This window comes from Callithrix jacchus, chromosome 1, assembly GCF_049354715.1.
Source record: "Callithrix jacchus isolate 240 chromosome 1, calJac240_pri, whole genome shotgun sequence".
Lineage (NCBI taxonomy): Eukaryota > Metazoa > Chordata > Mammalia > Primates > Cebidae > Callithrix > Callithrix jacchus.
In genome coordinates, this window is record NC_133502.1 from 25,917,478 (window position 1) to 25,941,824 (window position 24,347).

A 24,347-nucleotide genomic window follows, 5' to 3' on the forward strand; every position below is an offset into this window, starting at 1 on the left:
AAATAACTGTCTTCATGCACTAGTATAGGAGAGTAGGGCAGAACTGGCTCCTAAAAGTCCACACTCAGGACAAACACTCTAAAAATAGTGCTCAAACCTAAAAATGTGTTCATGCTAATTCCAAATAAGCCTCATCAACAGAAGTTAGCATCCAAAAGTTGGTCTAACCTAGTCCACATGCAGTCTTCGGAGGCTTATACTGCAGTGACTGTCTGTGTGGTCTCCGTGCATCAAACACAAGAATCAAAAGCCCAATGGCCTTCTGAGGGGCAGAGAGGAATTGGATTAAAAATCCACTGTTGGAATTTCCAGGTGGATAATCCACTCCTAAATAACGGCGTGCTGCCTGTACCCATCTGTACGCAATGGGCGCTCCTCTGCTGGCCCCAGGAACAGGCGTCTGCTGTGACTTAGAGCAGATTGTATGCACAGACATTCTTCCAGGCAAATAAAAAACTACTGAGTGTGAGTTCACAGCAAAGGCATCCTCAATCCCTGCTGAGGTGGGAAGGCAAAGGTATACGCCATCTGAAAGCTGGCAGGTGTGATTCAATTTTCAGCGTACCTCCAGGAGAAAGGGCAGGGCAGAAATTCAGAAATTCTAATCCAGAAGCCAGACCAGCAAGGAGATAAAATGGCTGTCGCGTGGGTGTGGTGTTGCCCATGGCCTCAAAACCCCTGGGACTTTGATGGTCAAGTTTGCAAAGGTAAAGCTGAGGCACCTGAGGCCGAGCCTGCCCGGGCGGCTCAGTGCCGCTCTCTGCGTGCCAAAGCAAACGGGGACCTTCCTTGCCTAGACCAGTCTTCATCAGCCAGAACAGAAATCTTATTGTATTCTGAAAAAGGATTGCTGGATCTCTTTCATTCCATGCTTTTCAGATTTTTTTTTCTCCCAAATTTAGCACAGAAAGCAGATTTTGGACAGAACTCTTAAACCGAACATACTTCCTTCTGGAATAAATAGCTTCAAGAGATGGATCCACTTTGTTTCTTACAAACGGTGCTAATGTTTACCTTAGACCTATATGCCAACACTAACAACACACACATTTTCATTCACTGCCAAAGGATACCAAGAACTGGCATGCCGCATAAATAATTAAAATTTAGTGTGGATAACGTGTGAGGTAATCCTTACATTAGATGATGTCTCGGTGGACTGTCTCTCCCTAACTGAACAGAACAAAAAAACATAGCTCATAAATATGTAAGGGCATTTATTTGAAATGTAGCACATGAAACGCTTTACTATGTGTGCGCTTGTAAGCCTGAACACTCACTTCTAGTCATGATTCCATTGGTGGCCTCTTGAACAAGTGTTAAAAGCTGCTTGTCACTTGCTCTTCTCAACACGGAGACTGAACAAAATCCCTAAGGCTATTAAAAGGATGACATGATGACAAATAGCCTTCATAAAAGATCATCTTTCATGTGGCCCGTGCTCTTACTAGTTATTTGGTGAGAACATTGACATTTAAGTGAGTAGTAAATGAGAGGATATTGAAGTAGGCTGTTTGTTACAGCGCCTCTCCTCTAACTCGTACTTGCCAATAGGCCATTGGAGCAGAAGAGAATGATGTCAGCGTGGAATGGAAGTCATGTTAGTTCATGGATGACGTTTTTCCCAGCATGATGTTTGCACCTCTGAGGAACAGGGTAGCTGAAGGGGAAGTAAATGAATACGTGTCAGCACAGCAAACTGTCAGGGAACAGAACTCTTCACAAGACCCCAAGGCCCCAGTGTTCTCTCTCCTGCCTCACAGAGGTGCACCCTCTGCTTAGAAGGGCTTTCTGCACGGTTCCTTCATTATGTGGTCATCCTGTCCTTGCTCTTTTTAATGTGACAGTCTGAGCACTTCCTTACACTGCCTTCTATGAAACGATGCTGTCACTTTTCTTTAAGATAAAGTGCTTTACTGACTGCAGTATTTCTTTATTTGGGAAGTTAACACGCCTATTAAACTGTGCTATTATTTTTATTAGGGTTGTTACCATTTTATTAAGGCCCTACTTACAAAGTTGTGTCGGTATTGAGCGGTCTGCCTGGCTCTCTTTTTCCCATGGAGCTTGTTGGTTTGCTGTGTGGTATTGCAGAGTGTGAGGATTTTTCAGAAACTGTCATATGCTGTGTCACAGCAGAAATGCCTGTTCCTAAAAAGAGTGGGTGGGAGGAGATGTGAATCAATATGATTTGACTTTCTTCTTCCCAAGGTGAGTGGCTAGTGTGTTTGAGTGGGTCTCGGCTGCACTGAGAGGGAAGGGGAGGGTGTGGAGGACGTTCCAAGCTGAAGGAACGGTGTGTACAAAAGCAACTTCTTTGTGGAGGATGGAGCCCCAGAGGTGTTCACGCTCGATGCATTGAAAATCCTCACATTCCATCAGTGTGTAAAATGTGTGATTAAGCATTCAGCTGTAGTTGAAAGGAAGAGACTTTGAAAGTGGAGAGAACAGTGAATGCAGGGGAGCAGGACCCCTGTCAGTGGGCCTCAGGAGAAGCAAAGCTGGCTGGTCCTGGGAAGCACTGGGGTGGAGAAATCAGAGGTCATCAGATGCTGGCTCCACACCCTCACCTTCCCTGTCGGTGCAGCTGAGACCCACTCAAACACACCAGCCACTCACCTTGGGAAGAAGAAAGTCAAACTCACATTGAGTTTGACTTTCCCACCCATTCTTCTTAACCCGATGTGGACTCTCAACTAAAGGGTTAATATCAGAAGCACCCACCTAGCTAAGTACCCACCTTGCCAGTCATCAGTGGTTGACGAAGACATGAAGGGTGGCAATTTATATTAAGTGTGGAGAAGGACAGGGGACAAGGGAAGGTGGTTTCTGGCAGTTGGCCCATCGACAGACGCCCTGCTGCTGTGAGGGACAGAAGTCCCGTGATGCAGATAGCAACACCCAGGCCCCCATCTTGTTCCATCTCAGCTGTGCCTGTGCAGGGGAACCTGAGCACAGGGGACCACCTTCTGCAAGGTAGCTGGGTACGTGTTGGTTCTCAGGATAGTGCTGGCTGTGTGTCCACTTCACGATGACATCAAGAAGATGGGCTTTGAGATGCTGTCTGCCCCCAGCTCCAGGGTGCTGCTGACACATCCAGTACCCTGGGCTGCCTCTGTCACCCTCACAACCTGGGGGCCAGGGGCCAGGAGTGCAGGCCAGTGAGAGGCGATTTTGGAAATGCGGAGCTTCTTGAGGGTTGGTGGGGACCTGAAGGAGCAGCCTCAAAATACTTGAAAGAGAACTCTCTCTCACTTGAGGCTTTTGAGGAGTTGTTTCAGCTGTAACTCAAAGCCTTGGGAATCCCAGGCAGGAAGTCGTGTAAGATTAACTTTCGGAATCAAGTGAGTAAGACCCTATTCCAAGGAGAGTTTAGCCATGAATTCGTAAATGTATCTAAATTGCAATGAAAATAAATCTCAGCAGTCTTAGCCATTGATCTGTGGTAGCCATAGACAATATAAGGGGCAGTGGCTATGACGGGGTGATGGAACAGATTTCGGGAAGTAACTCGGAGTGACAAGTCAGGGACACCAGAACTCTAATGGCCAAGACATTCGAAGACAGGCAAGGAAACCTTCAAATGCAGGTAACTCCTACTTCAACGGGACACCCTCCAGTGCTCCGAGACGGAAATTGCCTGCCTTTCAGTGCCCCATTCTGCGGCTCCAGCGCCCTGCTATATGCCCACTAAGAAGGCTGCTTGTCACATGTGCTGCCCACAGTCCTGCTCACCTGACGACGGCCCCACGCCCATGTTCACACCCTGGGTGTTTGCTGCGTAGGTTCCAGGCTTCTAGTCCAGATGACTCAAGATGAGGCACCCTGAGTCTCCAGCCAGCACCTAAAAAAGCCACCAAACAAATGAGGGCGCAGGTCCTCCCAGGTGAAGGCCAGGGTGCTCTGTAGACCAACGGGAGTCCATGAAGGAACAGGGAGGGCAGGCTCTGGACAGAACCTCATCCCCTGCGCTCATCATGGCTCATTGCCAAGTACGAACACCTGGGTACATGCCTCTGCCTGCCAGACCCTAGTACACACCTGCCTTCCTCACTGGTGAGGAGGCCCAGCTCAGTGCTGCCTTTTGCCTCTAGAAATGCATTGAGTGTGAACTGTGACGATGTGGCCAGGGCAGAGGCTGTGTGTCAGGAAATGCCAAGCCCCCTTTCCTCACTCCGGCAGATGGCCCACCTGTCCTCACCTGAGGCCAGGCCCACCCACGCTCTGAGATCATCTCTTGCCCAGGACGACGTATTTCCAAAATATCGTTGGCTCGGACTGCATTGGCTGGGCCTCAGCTCTCATTCACGTGTCGGGAGCTCCAGGCCGGGGAGCCAGGTACTGGTGACCCTTCAGCTCAGAAGGCTTGAGGAGCTGAATCACATCCCCAAACCCTCACATCCTCCCTTTGTGCAGATGCTATGGCTCCGCAGGACTGGTCACTTCTCTGCCTGGACTCTGCCCCTTGTCTTGCCCTTTGCCACGTCATTCATGCTCCAGGTCGGGCCCTCACACCTGCTCTTCAGCTTCCTGGGTTCTCAGCAGTCCCCACCTGGGGCCCCGCCTGCCTTAAACGTCTCAGGATGACGGATGCCAGTGGGATGTGCCTTGGCCTTTGGCACCACACATTGCATGCCCTGGCAGTCACATTCCTGATTTGTTTCTGGAGCCAGTCCTGCCCACCAGGACCCAAGCCCCAGCACTAAAGTGTGGCTGTCAGAGATGGCCCTGCCAACCACACTGTGTGTGGAAAACACCCCAGACATGGAGCTGCCTGAGCGGAGATGGAAGGTGGCCCAGTTGGCCGGTCACTGCTCATTAAGAGGCATAGGTGTGCAGGCATGAAAACACGCGGCTTGCTGCCGATGACTCAGGGGAGGCACCGAACGTCATGCCTCCCGGTTATGTCTTGCCGCCGTGTTGAACCAGGAGGGGAGTGACCCCATTCCTCAGGTATTTGCCTGGGAGACAGTGAAGGAACGTTCCAGACAGGAAGGCCGGCTGGCTTCCCAAACAGTGTCTAGCCCATCTCTTGCTGAACTACTGCCATTTCTTCCTGGGTCTCCTGTTCCAAGTACACAGCCTGAGCTCCTCCTTCCGTCTCTGAGTCTCCCAGTTCCATGAGGACAGGCATGGATGCAGTCATGGCTGCTGGAACTCCGAAACATTTTCAGTTCCTATAGTCCTGTGGTTTTGAATTGGCACAGGAATGCTGGCTGCCAGTTTCAGAACAGGAAAAAGAGGAGCTCTAGCAGGATACTTTGAATTTTTTTTTTTCTTTTTTTTTTTTGAGATGGAGTTTCGCTCTTGTTACCCAGGCTGGAGTGCAATGGCACGATCTCGGCTCACCGCAACCTCCACCTCCTGGGATCAGGCAATTCTCCTGCCTCAGCCTCCCGAGTAGCTGGGATTACAGGCAGGAGCCACCATGCCCAGCTAAGTTTTTGTATTTTTAGTAGAGACGGGGTTTCACCATGTTGACCGGGATGGTCTCGATCTCTTGACCTCGTGATCCACCCGCCTCGGCCTCCCAAAGTGCTGGGATTATAGGCTTGAGCCACCACTCCCGGCCTGAATTTTTTTTAAAAAGTGAAAGAACTACATTTTTTTTAGCACTTTGATGGATTAGAAGGTCAGCCACTGGCACTCCAGAAAAGCCCATGGGACTTATGTATTGGATGTTGGGGGAGCACCCCGGCCTTCAGCCTTTCACCATCTTTAGCTGGTGACTATTTCAAGACCATTCTGTAGAGGGAACACATTTATTTAGGATGCCCTTGAAACACTTAAACAAAGGAAGCTGAACGGGGCGGCTTTCCTGCACTTCCTCTTCCATATACCTTGCCCTGCTAATACCATGTTGGAATTATTTCCTTAATTTCTAAAGCTGCATGTGCGGAAATGGCTTATATTTCCTGTTTTGATAAACTAATAGAACTTTACTGGGAGCCTTGTTCCCGAGTTGGCTTTCTTCTCTTTTGGCCTCTTTTCTGATTAAAATAATAATTCTAAAAGCCCAGCTTGACTGGAATGGTGTCAAAGACGAAGACTTGTATAGATTTTTTTGCCTTGAAATGATAACGTTTTAACTTTTTAAAAGATGATAACTTTTTTTTGTTGTTTTTGAGACGGAGTTTCACTCTTGTTACCCAGGCTGGAGTGCAATGGCGCGATCTCGGCTCACCGCAACCTTCGCCTCCTGGATTCAGGCAGTTCTCCTGCCTCAGCCTCCTGAAAATGATAACTTTTTAACAGTAGGCGGTGTTGATCTTGTGTGTCACTTAGCATGGGTTATTCAGTGTTCCTCTGTGGAGGGAATTTGGTTAGATGCTGGGCCCAATCCAATTGTCACATATGTGTAAATTCCCTTCAGAGGATGGCTCCTGTTGGCTGGAGGTAAATTGGCTTAAAAAGACTTCCTTGGACAAGAAGTTTCTTGGAACATGTAGAGGACAAAATATTCTTTGTTTTGGGACAGATGAGTTTTGTTCTTGAAATAACTCAGTTACTACTCATTTTCTATGTGCAAGTTGAGAACGATGGCCGGCAGCTTTTTTCATTCATCTACATGGCACCCACTTTAAACGATAGTTACATCTGCAGAGGGCTGGGTGCGTTTCCCATGGTTAGTTCCCCTGCTGTACATGGATGATTTGCAGTAGTAGTAGAGAAATAGCTAGTCACAAAGAGTTTAAGTCGTTTATGCATTTGATTTTCTGGCACTCAGGTCGTCATTTAAACCTATTTTTTAGTGCCTTAAATATAAGTACCAATCTGCCATGGAGATAAGTGACACTGGTCAGTTTTCTCCATGTTTTGAGACAGGGCCATTCCTCATACACCTACCGAGGAGGACACCCTTTTCCCTGGCGGCAAAGGACTTTCGCTCCGCCTGGTGGCACAGGATCCTAGTGAAGGCAACACGATACTCTGTTCTCACTGTCATTGGGTCGCTCACAGAATAGGCAGGGCAGCAACCGGGGGACCGGATGTCCTCTTAATCCTGCAGCTGCCACTCTTGATCTTTGCTCTGACTCCATTGACTCCCATTGATAAATGCCAGAGCCTCTGCTGGCAGCCAGAGAGCCAGTGTCTCCAAGCCCGAAATTCTCTACTTGATCCCTATAGGAGCCTGGCCCAGTAACTGGAACCTGGTTCTCCTTACAGGGTTCCGTGGCTTTTGTTCTTCTAGAGGTAGAAGACTCACCAAGGAATCTAGATTGTGGACTAGAGTGATTTGACGTCTAGGATAAATCTGTGCATGCAGAGGGATTTTCATGGCTTTTTTTTTTTTAAAGACACAGTCTCACTTCGTCACCCAGGCTGGAGTGCAGTGGTGCAGTCTACACTCACTGAAACCTCCACTTTCTGGGTTGAAGCAATTGTTGTGTTTCAGCCTCCTGAGTAGCTGGAATTACAGGTGTGAGCCACCATGTCCAGCTAATTCTTGCATTTTTAGTAGAGATATTTGCCATGTTGGCCAGGCTGGTCTTGAAGTCCTGACCTCAAGTGATCCTGCACCTGTGCCTCCCAAAGTGCTAGGCTTACAGGCATGAGCCACCACACCCAGCCCAATTTTCATATCTTTCTAAATGTAATGATGCCAAGATTTAAATAAGACTCCAAGGAAAAGAATTCCCATATAGGAAGTCAACCAGTAAATCCCCCACTCAAAGACTCCCATTCTGCACCTGGAAAAAATGTCTGTTGCATTCCAGTTGAGTAGAATGTAATCTCAGCCTTCTGGAAAACACATCTTATGCCTTTGCATATACTGCCAACTAGCTTCTAAACATTTCTGATTCCTATAATTTTGAATTGGCACAGCAATGCTGGCTTCCAGTTTCAGAACAGGAAAAAGAAGTGTTCTGGAAGGATACTTGGAATTAAAAAGAGAGAGAGAGAGAGCAAAAGAGAGAACTACAATTTTTCTAGCACTTTGATGGATTGGAAGCTCAGCCACTGAGTCCTCAGGGCTCACAGCTTCCCCAGATGCAGCACAGGTCACAGAGGTCAAAGCACTGTCCAAGGGCCATCACTTTTCTAGAACAGATATGCTAGGGGTCCACTGAGTCATGGAACACGCTGAACCTGTAACAAATCCTACCTTCTGTAGCGCCCAGGGTGATGGTTCAGTGGTTCCCAGCTTTCTCGCTATCTCTAGACCAAGCCTGTTTTCACAATGCCAGTCCAAGGTAAGACTTCGCAAACTTCAATGTGCTAACCTGGAAGTCAGGCTGGAAAGCAGCTTCTGCTCCAAGGAAGGTGGGGTGGGGCCTGCATTCCTCACCAGCTCCAGGGTGATGCCGATGGGGCCTGTCCACACAGCACGCTTGCCAAGGCGGAGGCCAGCTGGGAGTGTGGACAGCACGCTTGCCAAGGCAGAGGCCAGCTGGGAGAGCAGCTGCCCTTGAGACAAGCACTCACGACCTCTTTGACTTTGCGTCTGAGTCTCTGCCTCTGGTCAGTGTTCCTCTCCCTTTTATTCTCTCCCATTTTATTTGAGGTACAACTGCCAGGTAAATCTTCCTCAAAGTCTCTGTCCAGTGTCTTCTCCACCACCTGCTCTCTCTCGTTTCTTTCTTTCTTTTTTTTTTTTTTTTTTTTTGAGATGGTGCCTCACTCTGTCTCGCTCTGTTGCCCAGTCTGGCATGCAGTGGCATGATCTTGGCTCACTGCAACCTCCACCTCACATGCTCAAGCCATTTTCCCACCCCAGCCTTCCAAGCAGCTGGGAACACAGGTGTACACCACCACACCCAGTTATTTTATTTATTTTATTTTTGGTACAGACAGGAATCCACCTTGGTGCCCAGGCTGGTCTTGAACCCCTGAGCTCAAGCAATCCGACTGCCTTGGTCTCCCAAAGTGCTATGATTACAGCTGTGAGCCCCCACACCCAGCCTTCTCTCCTGCTTCTTTGTCCCTGTGGCTTTCTCTACCCTGCTCCTCCCTTGCCAGCTTGGGTTTTGTCCCTGTGAACTGGTACAAGAATGACCCATCCTCATCTCTTCCTTGCAGCCCAAAGACGTTCATGTCCACCGTGCTTCTTAGGTTTAAGCTGCTTTGGATTCTCTTATTTCTGAAAATGTATAATTCACATTTATTTTTCAGAACTATTTCTATTGCTTCCACAACACTAACAATGTCAAGAGCTACAATATCAAACTTAGAAGCCCCTTCCCTTTGTCCACAGTGCCTCTGCCAGCTTCTTTAATTCCCCTACCTTTTCTTGAGGGAGCGGATGAGTCCATTCAGTTCTGGCCTCCAGGTTGGTGTGTGATGAGATAGTCGGCAAGGTGGGACTGCCTGCAGACCCTCAGTAATGTTCATTCATTTGCTGAGGGAAGTAATGATTCATCCCCCTAGGCAAACTCCTTCCATGATTTGGAATTCAGGTCTGAATTTTCCTGGCTACACATCTGGGAAGCCACTGAACTGGCTGTCAGCTGAGTGGGACTAAAGAGGTTCAACCATGGGTACAAAAAAGTGGCACTAGCTTAAAATAGAGTCCTGAGCTGCAAGCTGGGAGCACAGCAATGTAGGGGCATCCTGAAAGTCACAGGAAGAATGGGCTTCAAGTCACTCCAATACAAGATGTTCCTGATTCCCTGATGATGGTGATGGTAATGGTGATGATGATGGTGATGATGATGATGGTGATGATGGTAGTGATGGTGATGATGATGATGGTGATGGTGATGATGATGATGGTGATGGTGATGATGATGATGATGGTGGTGATGATGATGGTGATGATGATGGTGATGGTGATGATGATGGTGATGGTGATGATGTTGATGGTGATGATGATGGTGATGGTGATGATGATGGTGATGATGGTGATGGTGATGATGGTGATGGTAATGATGGTGATGGTGATGATGATGATGGTGATGGTAATGATGATGGTGATGATGATGATGATGATGGTGATGATGATGATGATGGTGGTGATGATGGTGATGGTGATGATGATGGTGATGGTAATGATGATGGTGATGATGGTGATGGTGATGATGATGGTGATGGTGGTGGTGGTGATGATGGTGGTGGTGATGATGATGGTGGTGGTGATGGTGATGGTGATGATGATGGTGGTAATGATGATGATGGTGATAATGACAATGATGGTGATGATGATGATGGTGATAATGACGATGATGGTGATGATGATGGTGATGATGGTGGTGGTGGTGGTGGTGATGATGATGGTGATGATGACGATGGTGGTGGTGATAATGATGGTGGTGGTGACAATGATGATGATGGTGGTGATGATGATGGTGGTGGTGATAATGATGATGGTGGTGGTGATGATAGTGGTGGTGATGATTGATGGTGGTGATGATGATGGTGATGGTGATGATGATGGTGGTGATGATGATGGTGATGGTGATGATGATGGTGGTTATGATGATGGTGATGATGGTGATGGTGATGATGATGGTGGTGATGATGATGGTGATGATGACGATGATGGTGATGATGATGGTGATGATGATGATGGTGGTGGTGGTGGTGGTGGTGGTGGTGATGGCATGAAGGTCGTGCCCTCCTAGGCCTGGTGGTTAGCGGTAGCCAGTCTGTCTTTGCCTTCTAGCAGTGACAGCCTCAGGCTGTCAGGCAGGGAGGTTGGGTTTGGAGTGTAGGCATGGTGGGAATAATGGGCCTTAGCAGAGCCCTGGGGCATGGGCCTGGGCATAGTGAGTCCTCTCTGTTAACAGGATCCCGCAGCGCTTAAGGACCAGTCTCCCTAATTTGCTGTCTAACCATCTTCTTCTTCACAGCTCTTACCAGCATTTAAATTATGTGGGTTTCATTGTTTGTTTACTTACTTAACCTTCTTGTCTACGTGGTCACATGCCACAGGGCAGGAACAGTGTCTAATCTGCCCCTACTTTATACCCAGAGCCCAGCACAGTGCATGGCACATCAGTGATCATGAAAGAGTGAATGAATTTGTAAAGTGAAAGGCTGGATGAAGGGCCGCCCAGTCCCCTTCCCCTTGTCATGTTAGTTTGGAATCGGGGGTGGGACGCTGCCCTCTCACTGGTGCAATTGAAGGAAGGTGCAGGACATGGTTCAGGTTCCACGGTGGTCCCGAGCCCCCAGATGGGAAGTTCTGTGTGCATATGAGCAGGTAAGAGTCAGGCATTCTCCAGGGGGCAGGGTGCCTCCACCAACTTTCACAAGCCTTCTGTAGAACTGGTACCAATAGGCCGTGAGTCCTTTCCTGTGTTGGGGTGAAGGATACCCATACAAGCGCAGGCGTTTGGCCAGCCGGTTGAAAGGCTGTAGCATGCCCCATGAGCCTGGAGCACGTTCCACACCTAGAGTGGGAGTGCAGGAACCTCCTGGCCCTGGGAGCTTCAATGAGGCCAGCAGCCAGGTGCACCTGCGGGGGGCCTCTGTGAGAGCCAGGCATTGGGATTGCTCTATACACTTGCTGCCTTGCAAATTCAGACTTGAAATGAGAAATTAATGGAGGATTAAATATATATTTCTTTTATGAGCCTGCGATCATGGTAAAAAGAGGCATGTCAAATGCTTGGTGAGACCCATGAATCCCCTAAAGAACACTGAGGCAAACCAGACCTGACAGGGAAAAGCAGGCCTCGGAGAGACTGAAACTCCAAATATAGCCCAGGGCCAGTGTTTCATCCTGAAGGTGGTGAGCAGAGATTTCAGGAGGATGCAGGGTGGGAGGAAATTTCTCATTTTTATTAAGGAGTTGACAAGAATAGGATCATGGCTTGTCTTTGGGTTACATTAAGCACTAAAATGAAGGGCTAGGCAGGAGGGCTGGGAGCAGAGTGATGGCAGGTGGGGGATCAGTGTGCCTCTGCTGGAGGGAGTGGCCGGGCCACAGACAAGGGACCCCGCTTAGCAGTCCTCACACCCCTCATGTGAGGTCCTCAGCAAGGCACTCATGTCTCGAGACTGTTTCTGAGACCCATATCTTGTCAGGAGAATGCCAAGCCTCAGGTCAGAGACTTGTTCAGTTTTTAAGAGACTGTCTGGAGTACACACCCTGCCCTAACAAGTCAATATTTCCAGGAGGAATATTTCTGTTCCTCCTGGAGACCTGACATTCCAAAGCGTGGTGCTTCGGGCTCTTGTAAATGCTGGAATTCCTAAGAGTCTCTCTGGAGGACAGGTAAGGTATCAGTGGGAACACACATACACACATGCACGTGCGTGTGTGCGCACACAGCTAGCATGTCCATGCTGGAAACTGCTTTGGCTCGGAATGAGCAGGGCCTCCTCTCAGTGAGGCATTCCTTCCCTTGCAAGGTAGCACCCGAGCCATCAGCACGTGCAGAAGAGTGTTGCAAGTGGGAGGTATCTTCACCTACACGCCCTAGTTCCAAACGCAAGAAAGCATCGTTCAGTTTTGAGTGGGCTGTGAATAAGTCACTGCAACTCAATACAGTGAATATCCTAAACCTAGACTAAGGAGTCTATTAGATCAACTTGAAACCATTAAAATCATTTCAACCCTTGATTTATATACAGGGATTTGGCAAGTGGCTTTAAAATCAAAATTAAAAATAGCTTGGGAAACAGCAGATGGAGAGTATGTGTTGACACTCCACCCTATAGACTCGGGAGGCCCGCCTGCCCTTCCTGGACAACTGGCCAGTGAATGACTGGGTGAACTGAGGACTTCTGCCAAGTGCCCGCTCATGCCTCCCTCGTGTGTAGTGAAAGGCATGAATGCAGCAGCCCATCTAGACATGGACTTTGGTGTGGAGTTGGATTTCTAGAAATCACATATATAAAATCATGGGGTTTATGAGCCCCATTGCAGATAAACATTGAAGTCATTTTAAAAATTGGCAAATACTTAGGATCGCGTTTTCAGGTCATGAGAGGATTTTATATGACACCATGAACTCCAGCTGCCTCATTACCTCACTCAAGACAAAAAGATAACCAAAAAGAAATGGAAAAGACTTTCAAGGTATTGTTTTCTTTAAAGGGTTTGGGACTTTCTAATTTTCTGGAGGTTTTCATAGTAGTGACTGATGCATCAGATACTATATTAGGTAAAGAATTATAGGAAGAGCACAGAAAATGTGAAACTCTCCAATGAAACTTCTCTAATAGACAACTGTTAACTAAAGAAAAAAAAATATCACCCTTATGAAAGGAATATGGAGTCATTGCTGGGACCCAGGACCAACTCTGGCCAGGAGGTTTTGGGTCAGAAGCCTGTGTGTCCTGCCTGTCCGCCCTGGCCTGCCCAAAAGGCCCTGCTGGGTGGGAGTGGGGAGTGGGCCTGGCCATGCCACCTGCAACTCCACCCGGACATTCAGCTGGTGACAGGAATGGGGAGGTTCCAACAGACCCGCAATCACAAAAACATACAGAGGGAGCCCCATGTGATAGTCTTGTTTAGTCACTGAAACTTCGAAGGGAGTGAAAAGTCTCTGGTAAAACACAATTTGCTTAAAATTGGAAAGGATTCTGTCATCTGGTAAGTTTCCTTGCATGATAAGATTTGAATCAGGGAACACCAGAAGCCGGCCTTCTCCACCGCTCCTTAGGTGTAACTGTGATAATAGGGAGGCTCCAGGCAGGCTGGCAGAGGATGAAAAGCTAGATTCAGATTCACCTGTGAGCCACTGCGTACCTGTGTGGGGCACGCTGCACTAGCTCACCTGTGTGTTGGGGGAGGGCTGCCCTAGCTCACCTGTGTTGGGGAGGGCTGCACTAGCTCACCTGTGTGGGTGAGGGCTGCACTAGCTCACCTATGTGGGGGGAGGGTTGCACTAGCTCACCTATGTGTGGGGGGAGGGCTGCAGTAGCTCACCTGTGTTGGGGAGGGCTGCATAGCTCACCTGTGTGTGGGGGAAGGGCTGCACTCACTCACCTGTGTTGGGGAGGGCTGAACTAGCTCACCTATGTGGGGGGAGGGCTGAACTAGCTCACCTGTGTGTGTGGGGGGGGAGGGCTGCACTAGCTCACCTGTGTGTGGGGGAAGGGCTGCAGTAGTTCACCTGCATTGGGCAGGGCTGAACTAGCTCACCTGTGTGGGGGAGGGCTACACTAGCTCACCTGTGTGGGGAGAGGGCTGCACTAGCTCACGTGTGTTGGGGGAGGGCTGCAGTAGCTCACCTGTGTTGGAGAGGGCTGCATTAGCTCACCTGTGTGTGGGGGGAGGGCTGCACTCACTCACCTGTGTTGGGGAGGGCTGAACTAGCTCACCTGTGTGGGGGGAGGGCTGAACTAGCTCACCTGTGTGTGGGAGAGGGCTGCACTAGCTCACGTGTGTTGGGGGAGGGCTCCACTAGCTCACCTGTGTGTGGGGGAGGGCTGAACTAGCTCACCTGTGTGTGGGGGAAGGGCTGCAGTAGCTCACCTGCATTGGGGAGGGCTGAACTAGCTCACCTGTGTGTGGGGGGAGGGCTGCACTAGCTCACCTGTGTGGGGGAGAGCTGCACTAGCTCACCTGTGTGTGGGGGGAGGGCTGCACTAGCTCACCTGTGTGGGGGAGGGCTGCACTAGCTCACCTGTGTGTGGGGGGAGGGCTGCACTAGCTCACCTTTGTGGGGGAGGGCTGCACTAGCTCACCTGTGTGTGTGGGGAGGGCTGCACTAGCTCACCTGTGTGTGGGGGGAGGGCTGCACTTGCTCACCTGTGTGTGGGGGGAGGGCTGCACTAGCTCACCTGTGTGGGGGAGGGCTGCACTAGCTCACCTGTGTGGGGGAGGGCTGCACTTGCTCACCTGTGTGTGGGGGGAGGGCTGCACTAGCTCACCTGTGTGGGGGAGGGCTGCACTAGCTCACCTGTGTGTGGGGGGAGGGCTGCACTAGCTCACCTTTGTGGGGGAGGGCTGCACTAGCTCACCTGTGTGTGGGGGGAGGGCTGCACTTGCTCACCTGTGGAGGAGAGCTACAGTAGCTCACGTGTGTGTGTTGGGGGGGCTGCACTAGCTCACCTGTGTGTGGGGAGGGCAGCACTGGCTTGCCTGTAGATGAAGGTTGTATAGCTTACCTGTTGGGGGAGAGGAGGCCTGAGCTGAGGCTTGGCTGATAAGAAAGGGGAGAAAACAGGGTCACTCTGATTGCCATCATCTCAAAACATTTAATACTTTCACAATCTGAAAGAAAGAGCTAAGGTACTTGTCCAGTAGCCCAATCTCCAAGTCCATCTTTGATCTAAATGTTGAGATCAGGGAACAAGAAACGCCTTTTTGCCCCATCAGGACTGTCCAGCCAAGGAGCTCCCTCCGTTTCTCACTGACTCACTTCAGCTTGTGTCTCCATCTCTGATGAAATGCTCAGTGGGGTCACCCACTTGCCTGAATAGATCCTGGGGAAACCTCTTCCCTGCATTCCTCCCCCTTACTGAGCCTAAGTGTGTGTCATAGGGCGAAGGAGAAAGGAAGTGGATTTCCTCTGCAGACGCCCCACAGTTGAAATCACAAGTGATATCGGTGGTACAGGTGAGGGTTTGGCATGCGGCCAGTCCCTCCCGCCTCCTCACACAGCTCTCTAAAGGGTTTGGGACTTTCCAATTTTCTGGAGGTTTTTATAGTAGTGACTGATGCATCAGATACTGTATTAGGTAAAGAATTATAGGAAGAGCACAGAAAATGTGAAACTCTCCAATGAGACTTCTCTAGTAGAGAACTGTTAGCTAAAGAAAAAAAAATTATCACCCATATCAAAGGAATATGGAGTCATTGCTGGGACCCAGGACCAACTCTGGCCAGGAGGTTTTGGGTCAGAAGCCTGTGTGTCCTGCCCATCTGCCCTGGCCTGCCCAGAAGGCCCTGCTGGGTGGAAGTGGGGAGTGGGCCTGGCCGTGCCACCTGCACCTCCACCCGGATGTTCAGCTGGTGACAGGAACAGGGTGTCCCCGTTCAATCACTTCAATCACCATGATGGGTGTCCCATGAGGGAACCAACATTTGCACCAACGCCTCCTCCTCCTCCCCCTCCATGGTGGCCCACTCCTGCTCACCCTTCTGGGTTCCCCACAAGCATTTTCTCCAGGCACATGCTCCACTTGTCCAGGCAGAAGGCAGAGCTGTTGCCCATGCCTGGAGTTTCTCACGGGTCCCACAGGCCTGCTCATTTCAGATGCTCACTTCATGTGGAATCCCTGATCCTGGGAATGTTCTCCTGAGGCTGGAGGCCCAGGGCTTTGCTTGGCCTCAGGCACTTAGTGGGCACTTTTTAAAGGTTCATTGACCAAAGGGCATATAGCACCAAGGGTGAACCCTGGTGTCAACTGTGGGCTCTGGTGATGGTGACGTGTGCAGGCTTGGCGATTGTAACTAGCCTACATGTTGGTCACAGGTGCAGGATGGCGAGGTGGGGATTTCAGGGTGGAAGAGGCAGGGGGGTCGGAAATCTCTGGACCTTACACTCCATTTTGCTGTGCACCAAAAACTGCCCCAAAAATTAAAGTCCATTTTTGAAAAAGGCTTGTTGAATGTTTTGAATGAATAGTTTCTAGAGTTGGAAGGATTCTCAACAGGTGTATTTTAATACATATCACAGTGGGCAATGTTTTAGGTAACGTGTTGTTTGCCTTCTGTTTTATTGTCGCAGGGTGTGAAGAAGTCTGATGTGCCGTGTGGCGGAAGAGATTGCAGTGGGGGCTGCCAGTGCTTCCCTGAGAAAGGCGGACGCGTAAGTCACAGCATTGCAATCAATAATGTTGTCTTCCTCACACAGTCATGCCTCCCTTGATGGGGATGCCTTCTGAGACGTGTGTGGCTGGGCAGTTTCATCTTGCGTGAACACACTAACGGGTACTCGCACACACCTACGTGGCGTGGCCTTCTCCCCTCCCAGGCTGTATGGTAGTCTGTCGCTCCTACACTACAAACCTGCATGTAGGCAATTGTAACACAGTAGTATTTGCAGTAGTATTTGTGTATCTAAACATGGAAAAAGTGGAGTAAAAAGATTAAAACTAGGATTCCTGTCCAGGGCACTTATCACGAATGGAGCTTGCCGGATTGCAAGTGGCTCTGGCTGCGTAAGGGAGCTAGGCGTGCGTGAACGTGAGGGCCTGGGACACAGCTGTGCGCCACTGTAGACCTCACAGACACTGGGACTTAGGCTACCCTACACTCATTTTTTGAATATTTTTATTTCCTCAGTAATAAATTAACTGAAGTTTAATTTTTTTTACTTTGCGAACTTTATAACTTTTTGACTCTTTTTGTGATAACTTAGCTTAAAACACACATGTACAGCCATACAAACAGTTTTTCTTTACTTTTTAAACTTTTTTGTTAAAAGCTAAGAAACAGACCTCGAGCCTCGGCCTGCACAGGCTCAGGTGGCCAGTGTCACGCTCTCCCACCTCCATGTCTTGTCCCCCCAGGTCTGCAGGGCAGTAACATATATGGAGCCGTCAGCTCCCCTGGGAACAAGGTCTTCCAGATGTCTCCTGAAGCACCTGCCTGAGGCTATTTTACAGTTAACATATATATGTACATATATGGGAGTACACTCCAAAACACTGATGAAGCCTAGTAAATGCAGAGACCAGTGATGCACGTGCTGATCACCAAGGGTCAGGTAGCTACATGTTCGCACTTCAATGCAACCAGCGACACAGGAGGGCTGTCCACAGCAGCACCGTCATGAACACGAGTCATGCGTTGGGCAGCTCCAGTGTTATCCTAGGGGACCGCTGTCTTCAGTGTAGTCTGTTGTTGACCAAAAAGTCGTGATGTGGTGCCTGACTGTGCTTCCATTTGAAATGAGTGTCTTAAACTGCCTGGTTAAATCGCCGCGTACTCGGCTAAGACATTTAATACAATTCTAAACGGGGCCAACGTATACCACTTTCCTACAAAATTGAGGGCAATTTTAACTTTGATAAGCATCTTTTCCTTTGTTCATTGTCCATTGTAAGTACAAAAGTGTGTTTGTATGTGTGTATATGTACTGTGTAAAGCAACAATGTTTCACAGTTATACATAAGCACACGTCATAAAAATACTCTGTAAAGAAAAGCAGAGTTGTGTTTATACTGCAGTATAGGTCTACAAACTAGGGGCGCTGTCAATTGTATCATTGCTAACAGTTCTCATTCCCTGAATGTCTTTTATGTGGGCCACCTCCCAGATAAGTCAGAGGAAAAAAGGTTACCTTCAGTTACCATCACTACACCTGGTAGAATTGGAAATACTGCCCTGGTATTGGATTTAATATGTTCAGTCAAAGTGATTGATCTCTGATTCTGTCGCCTTTAAAACCGATGTTTGAGTCTTGGTGTTACGTGATCTAGAAGTGACTATTTATTGGTGCACGTGAAGCCCACCTTGCCTGTGTGAAGGTGTGGGGAGCAATATTTTTTTTTTGTGACGCAGCCTGCTTGCCTTTATTCCCGGGACCCATGCACTTACACCTAGCACTCATGCCTGTCTACACCGAGTTTGGCGAATGCCAGGTTGTCACGGCAACTGGAAACTCTTTCCTGCATCTCCCCATTGTTGTTGGAATCAGAAATTATGACCGGCCTTAGGTATCCAGATGAGTTTCCCCAAGTTGAACCCTGAAGTCAGTTTCTACTGTAGCCGTCCCCAGCCCTACCTGCCAGGAAGAACAATCCTCTGCTGGAGCTTGGCCTCCGGGGCTGGGGTGCGATGCCACTGCCTCCCTTCCTGCGTCCCCTCCACAAAACCAAATGGGTACAGCTAGTGACAGGGAACCTCTTTATAAATGCTATCATCCTTTTTTTTTTTTTTTTTTTTTGAGACGGAGTTTCACTCTTGTTACCCAGGCTGGAGTGCAATGGCGGGATCTTGGCTCACTGCAACCTCTGCCTCCTGGGTTCAGGCAATTCTCCTGTTTCAGCCTCCTGAGTAGCCAGGATTACAGGCACACACCACCATGCCCAGCTAATTTTTTTGTATTTTTAGTAGAGACGGGGTTTCACCATGTTGACCAGGATGGTCTCGATCTCTTGACCTAGTGATCCACCCGCCTCGGCCTCCCAAAGTGCTGGGATTACAGGCTTGAGCCACCGCGCCCAGCCCCTATCATCCTATTTCTGACCTGTGACTGATCCTTATTTCACTGTCAAAAATCACAGCTGAGGAGGCCTCCTGCCCCTTTGATCAAAGCTCCCATCTCTCCACCTGCTGCGTTCATCATGAGTTGCAATTCTCAAAACAGCTATTTTTGTTTTAGTTAAGGATTCCTCTGCCTGCAGTGAGGACTTCGTGGTTTAGAAACTGCTGTTGAAGATCATTTATCAGCACTTAACAAGACTAAATAATTTTTAAGTTTATGGAAGCCATTTCATGAGACATGAAATTCCCCTGGGTCCCACGCTATAGATTTTCCCAACAGGGCTTCTGCCACGGTGATGAAAATGCCTGACTGCAGACTCTGCACTCCCCAGCCCTCGACTGGCTCAGCCTTATATGGGCATGGATAGAATGAGTGGTAGACACGGGTCTGCAAGCCTAGCTGTGTGGGATGGAGTTACTGTTTAGAGGGACCCTGCATTCTTCTGCATGTCATCAGACAAACAGAACCCACACAGAGTAGAGGTGACTGGGTCTGTTCCTTTTCACTTTCTATGATTATTTAATGCAGAATCAATATAGTAACATTTTCCATAATGCCTTTGGGAGAATTTTATTGTTCAGTAAGCATAGCTAATTCAGATGATTTCAATACATAGTGGCATCTGCATAGCAGTATACTGTGACATGATGCCAGAGATCTTTTCAATGAGGTTATTAGGAGGGATTTCTGAGGATCCCCAAGACTCTATGACTTAGTGAATTCACAGCACAGCCATTGAGACCTTTTTATTTCCCAGTGTCCCTAATGAAGGAAACACCCTGAGTCTGTTTCTATACTTTGCCAAGTAAAATGAAAAATCGACACCTTCTGGGTAATCTGATTAACATGAGTAATCCAAAACTCCATGTGGGCTTGGCTTTCCTCTGGTTATTCACACAGGTTATCAACACCGATCCAATCAAGCTGTGATTGGCAGCTGTCTGAAGTGTTGTACAAAAGGCAGAGGCAAATGATACCCACCCTGGGGCCTGCACTCTGGGACCCACTGTGCGTGGCAGCTCTCAGGTGGCTGAAGCCTGCCTGTGTCTGTACCTCTGGGTACTGCCATTTCACCTGGGCGAGGCCCACGCTGCCAAGGGCAGCCGCTGGGGTGCGTTGCAATCAGCACACAAGGCTGCCCTGTTAATTCTGGTGAGACCCTGAACATTCACCAATAAAGTGATAGAAATGGCTGATGATAAAAGGTAAGAAAGAGATCAGTGACGCCCTTTCCCATGTTCTACAGGGTGTGTTCTGGAGATATTCTCCTGTGTGTTACAGGGGACGTTTACTCTCAGGACTATTGCATCTATTGTATTACAGTATTTTTAAGATACAGTATCAATTTCAGGGCTACCAATCCAGTGCATGTGGTTTAACTATTTATTAATTAACAGATTTTCCCAAATGTGTTCTTGCAGAAGCAGAGCTCTGTCTGCCCTGCTTTTGGACTGATAGCATTTTTTTTAAGTAAGGTAATACATAAAAATAGCAGCTAATGGTTGGGTGTGGTGGCTCACACCTGTAATCCCAGCACTTTGAGAGGCCAAGGAGGGCAGATGAGGCCAGGAGTTCAAGACCAGCCTGGCCAACATGGAGAATCCACGTCTCTACTAAAAATACAAAATTAGCTGAATGTGGTAGCTCATGCTCTAATCTCAGCCACTCAGGAGGCTGAAACAGGAGAATTGCTTGAACCCAGGAGATGGAGGTTGTGGTGAGCTGGGATTGCACTATTGCACTCCAGCCTGGGTGACCGAGCAAAACTGTGTCTCAAAAAAAAAAAAAAAATAGCAGTTGGACAGAGCCTGCTGTGGAAAGGGCCGTTCACAGGGTTTGTCCTTTCCCACAGCTTCCCCTGGGGTGGCTCCCGTCTCTTTTCCCTGCAGTGCTACTGCAGCAGCCCTGGAAATGCCTGGCTGCAGACTTGCCATGCCCCCACACTTGGTGAGCTCAGCCTTATATGGGCATGGTACCCCAGTTCATCTGTGCGTCACCGTGGTGACAGCCAACACCGGAAGTTGTACGTCACTGTATAACTTTTGGACACTAAGCAGAAATCACAAGCATACTATGGATTCCATTTCCAAATGGATTCTCATGTTACCAGTGAATGAGCTTTGGGTCAAATTTGTGAACTTGGTTCTCCATCCTTGGGCAGCGAGCAGTGGACTCTCCTCGCAGGGAGAGAATTGCTTCTCCCAGACAGAGCCACCCAGTCCTATAGATAATTCTACAAGCCACAGAGATGAGGAATGAAGAGGCATGGCAGGAGCTGTGGCCCGGCTGCTGGGCACGGCCCACTTCGTCTCCCTGGGCAGAGCTGGAAGGAGCTGAGCCAGGATCCAGCCCATGTCCTGTAGTTCACATCAGAGGACACTGACTTCAAGAAGGAAATAGCCTCTGTGAATCTCACACCCAGATTGTGGCAGAGCCCAAACCTAATCTCAAGTCTGGGAATGCAGACAAATTCTTTTTCCAGCATAATCGTCTTTCGTGTCCACACTCCTCTTCCCATATGTCAGCCTAGAAGGCTCTCCCGGGTACCGGGAGAAACATAGGCGGCGTGAGAAGAGAGTGTCCTCTTGTTACGCAAGAGTTATGGTTCCCTAGTTAACTTTTTAACCACCTCTTCAGTTGTTTTTGAAAATTAAAAAATAACTTTAACAAATGATTTAGGACTTTATTGTTATTTGAGGGTCTGTATTCAAATAATCTCTAACAAGTATATCGGGATAATTACAAATCTTAAGTTCGAATTCATTGATACTGCATGTTCTTGGACTCACCCCTCCACTGAATACCAGGCAATCGTCTGCAGCAGACAAGGCTGCCACCCCTCATGCCATTCACTGCAGCCCTCCCAGGCTCAAGCAGTTCTCCTGCCTCAGCCCCCCAAGTAGCTGGGACTACAGGCATGCACCACCACACCCAGCCAATTTTTGTATTTTTTTTTTTGGTAGAGATGGGATTTCACCATATTGCCAAGGCTGGTCTCAAACTCCTAAATTCAGGCAATCCGCCCTCCTCAGCCTCCCAAACTGCCGGGATTACAGGTGTGAGCCACCACATGCAGCCTTCTTTTTTCATTCTCTTTTCATTTTTCTTTCTTTATATGCCACGGAGATGGAAGGCAGTAAAATGGGAAGCATCAAAGTGAGTTTTCGTTACAGAGTCTCCATCAGAGTTATCGGCGACCACACAAGGTACAGGTTAATAGCACAGAAAGCGGTAGAAGGGCCACGTAAGGCCTCAGAGTTGACACGTGAGACAGGTCTGCTTTGCTCCTTAACTCACCTAGAAGGTTACAAAAGTCTCGGATATTTCCAAGTAAGGCCGATTTTAGTTTGTTATTTCCATAGCTCAGCCAGGTTCCTGTTCCCCCCAAACATCTGAATTTGGACGATAAACTCTGATCCGGTAGGTTGTTTCAAATGTTTTTAATGACACCAACCTTCCCACGGCACCTCCTGTGTCCAAAGGCACTTGGGTATTCTATGAAGACTGGGCGGATAACTTGGGAATTAGGTGGTCAAATGGCCCCACCACTCGACAGTGGGGAAACGAGAACCCACATCATCAGCCCCTGAACAGGTGAATGGGGTCCATGCATCACTCAGAGTGCATCCAAGCAGTGCCCAGAGCGCCCCCCGTGGCCTGGCAGCTGCAGCTGAGAGCCTGCAGACTAGGCTTCCGGAAGGTTGCGGTTGACAAGCTCACTCAAGTAAGCTGAGTGCTTAGGACAAGCTGTGTTTAGCGAGTGCATTTTTTCATGTAGGTAAGAGATTCTCACAGTCTATGGGTCCCTGGACTTGCGTCACATAATCCTTAGCCTCACCAGATTTCTTAAATTCAACAACATAAGTCAAAGTAAAAGAAACCAGAGAGAAACTGAGCAAAAGAAGCTGCCAAGAGAAGAGGGAACGAGCGCTCGGAGCGGGGTGGAGGCAAGAAAATGCCTTGTCTTTGGCTCTTGCTGTCAGCCCGGAGGGGACATCTTGAGATGAAAAAGCAGAGCCACAGCCTCAGGGAAGGGAAGGAGAGGGTGCCCCACACAGCTGCGAAGCGAAGCCATCGGCGAGATCTCTCTAAGGAGAGCAGTGGTCTTGCCAACAGTGTCTTCTATCATGTATTGCCAATCATAAGCCTTACCCTTCCATGTAGAGAGCCAGGATTTTAAAATAAAACGAATCTTCTCTGTGAAATGACTCACTATGAAGCTGCAAACAGGCAGCCACTGTGGTGCTGTGGAGACCCATTCAGCCGACCCTGTAAGACTCACCCACGACTCCCGTGGCTTCCATAATTGATGCAGCCCTCTGGCTTAGTGCTTAGGTTGTTCTTTTCTCCCGCCTAGACTGGAGTACAGTAGTGAGATCTCTGCTCACTGCAACCTCCACCTCCCAGGGTCAAGCGATTCTCCTGCCTCAGCCTCCGGAGTAGCTGGGATTACAGGCACATGCCGCCACTCCTGGCTAATTTTTATATTTTTAGTTGAGACAGGGTTTCACCATGTTGGCCAAGCTGGTCTCAAACTTCTGACCCCAGGTAATCCACCCACCTCGGCCTTCCAAAGTGCTGAGATTACAGGCGTGAGCCACCGAGGTCTGCCTCTGTCTTGGTTCTTCGTGGTGTGCATGTGTGGAATAAAAATGTCAGGGCTGCTGTGTCAGACCTCTTTGCAAACTGGCTGCAGTTTTTCCAGGCAGATACCTTTTAGTGTGTGCCCAGCAAATTTAACAGAAGAAATCGCCAGTATTTTACATACTGCACAGAAAGGGCAAGGAGTTAGTCGGAAATAGCAGAAACACCACCTGGCTTCCAGGCTTTTATAGACCTGTCTACACGTAGCTCTCACCCACTTTCAAAACCATGCAGTTATTTTTAGTGTGGCTTTGGAGCAAAGGTGGTCTGGCTCATCCGGCACCACAGGGGCTGCAGCCATGGGTCCCGTGATTCTCTTCTGTGGGGAAACTGTGTGGCAGCAGGTTGGACAGTGGCCACCTAACTCGTCGATCCAACGTAGCGTTGAGCTTCAGAAGCGGCATTTTCTTTCACGTCCACATTCCTAAGAAAGGCCCTAGCTTGCTTTTAGCAATGGAGTTACATTCCTCTGACACTCACATATGTGTTTTCTATCAGCTACTGCATGCAAGGCACTGGTCTAAGAGAGGAAAGAGTCAATGAACCGGGGAGGACGCTGCAGCAGCAGAGGCTGCAAGGGGCCAGGGTGACTCTTGGGGAGCCAAGGGCACTGCCTGGAGGAAGGGGAGGTGCAGAGAGAAGGGCAGGGGC

General features: G+C 48.9%; 1 protein-coding gene across 1 annotated transcript in view; it reads left to right on the forward strand.

Moving 5' to 3' along the window:
- The window catches only part of COL4A2 (collagen type IV alpha 2 chain), a 209,806-nt gene that overhangs the window by 36,693 nt on the left and 148,766 nt on the right, over positions 1-24,347 (forward strand). Inside the window, exon 4 of the mRNA XM_035293939.3 lies at positions 16,569-16,649. Coding sequence (XP_035149830.2) covers positions 16,569-16,649 — 81 coding nt within the window. The remainder of the gene's footprint in view (positions 1-16,568; positions 16,650-24,347) is intronic.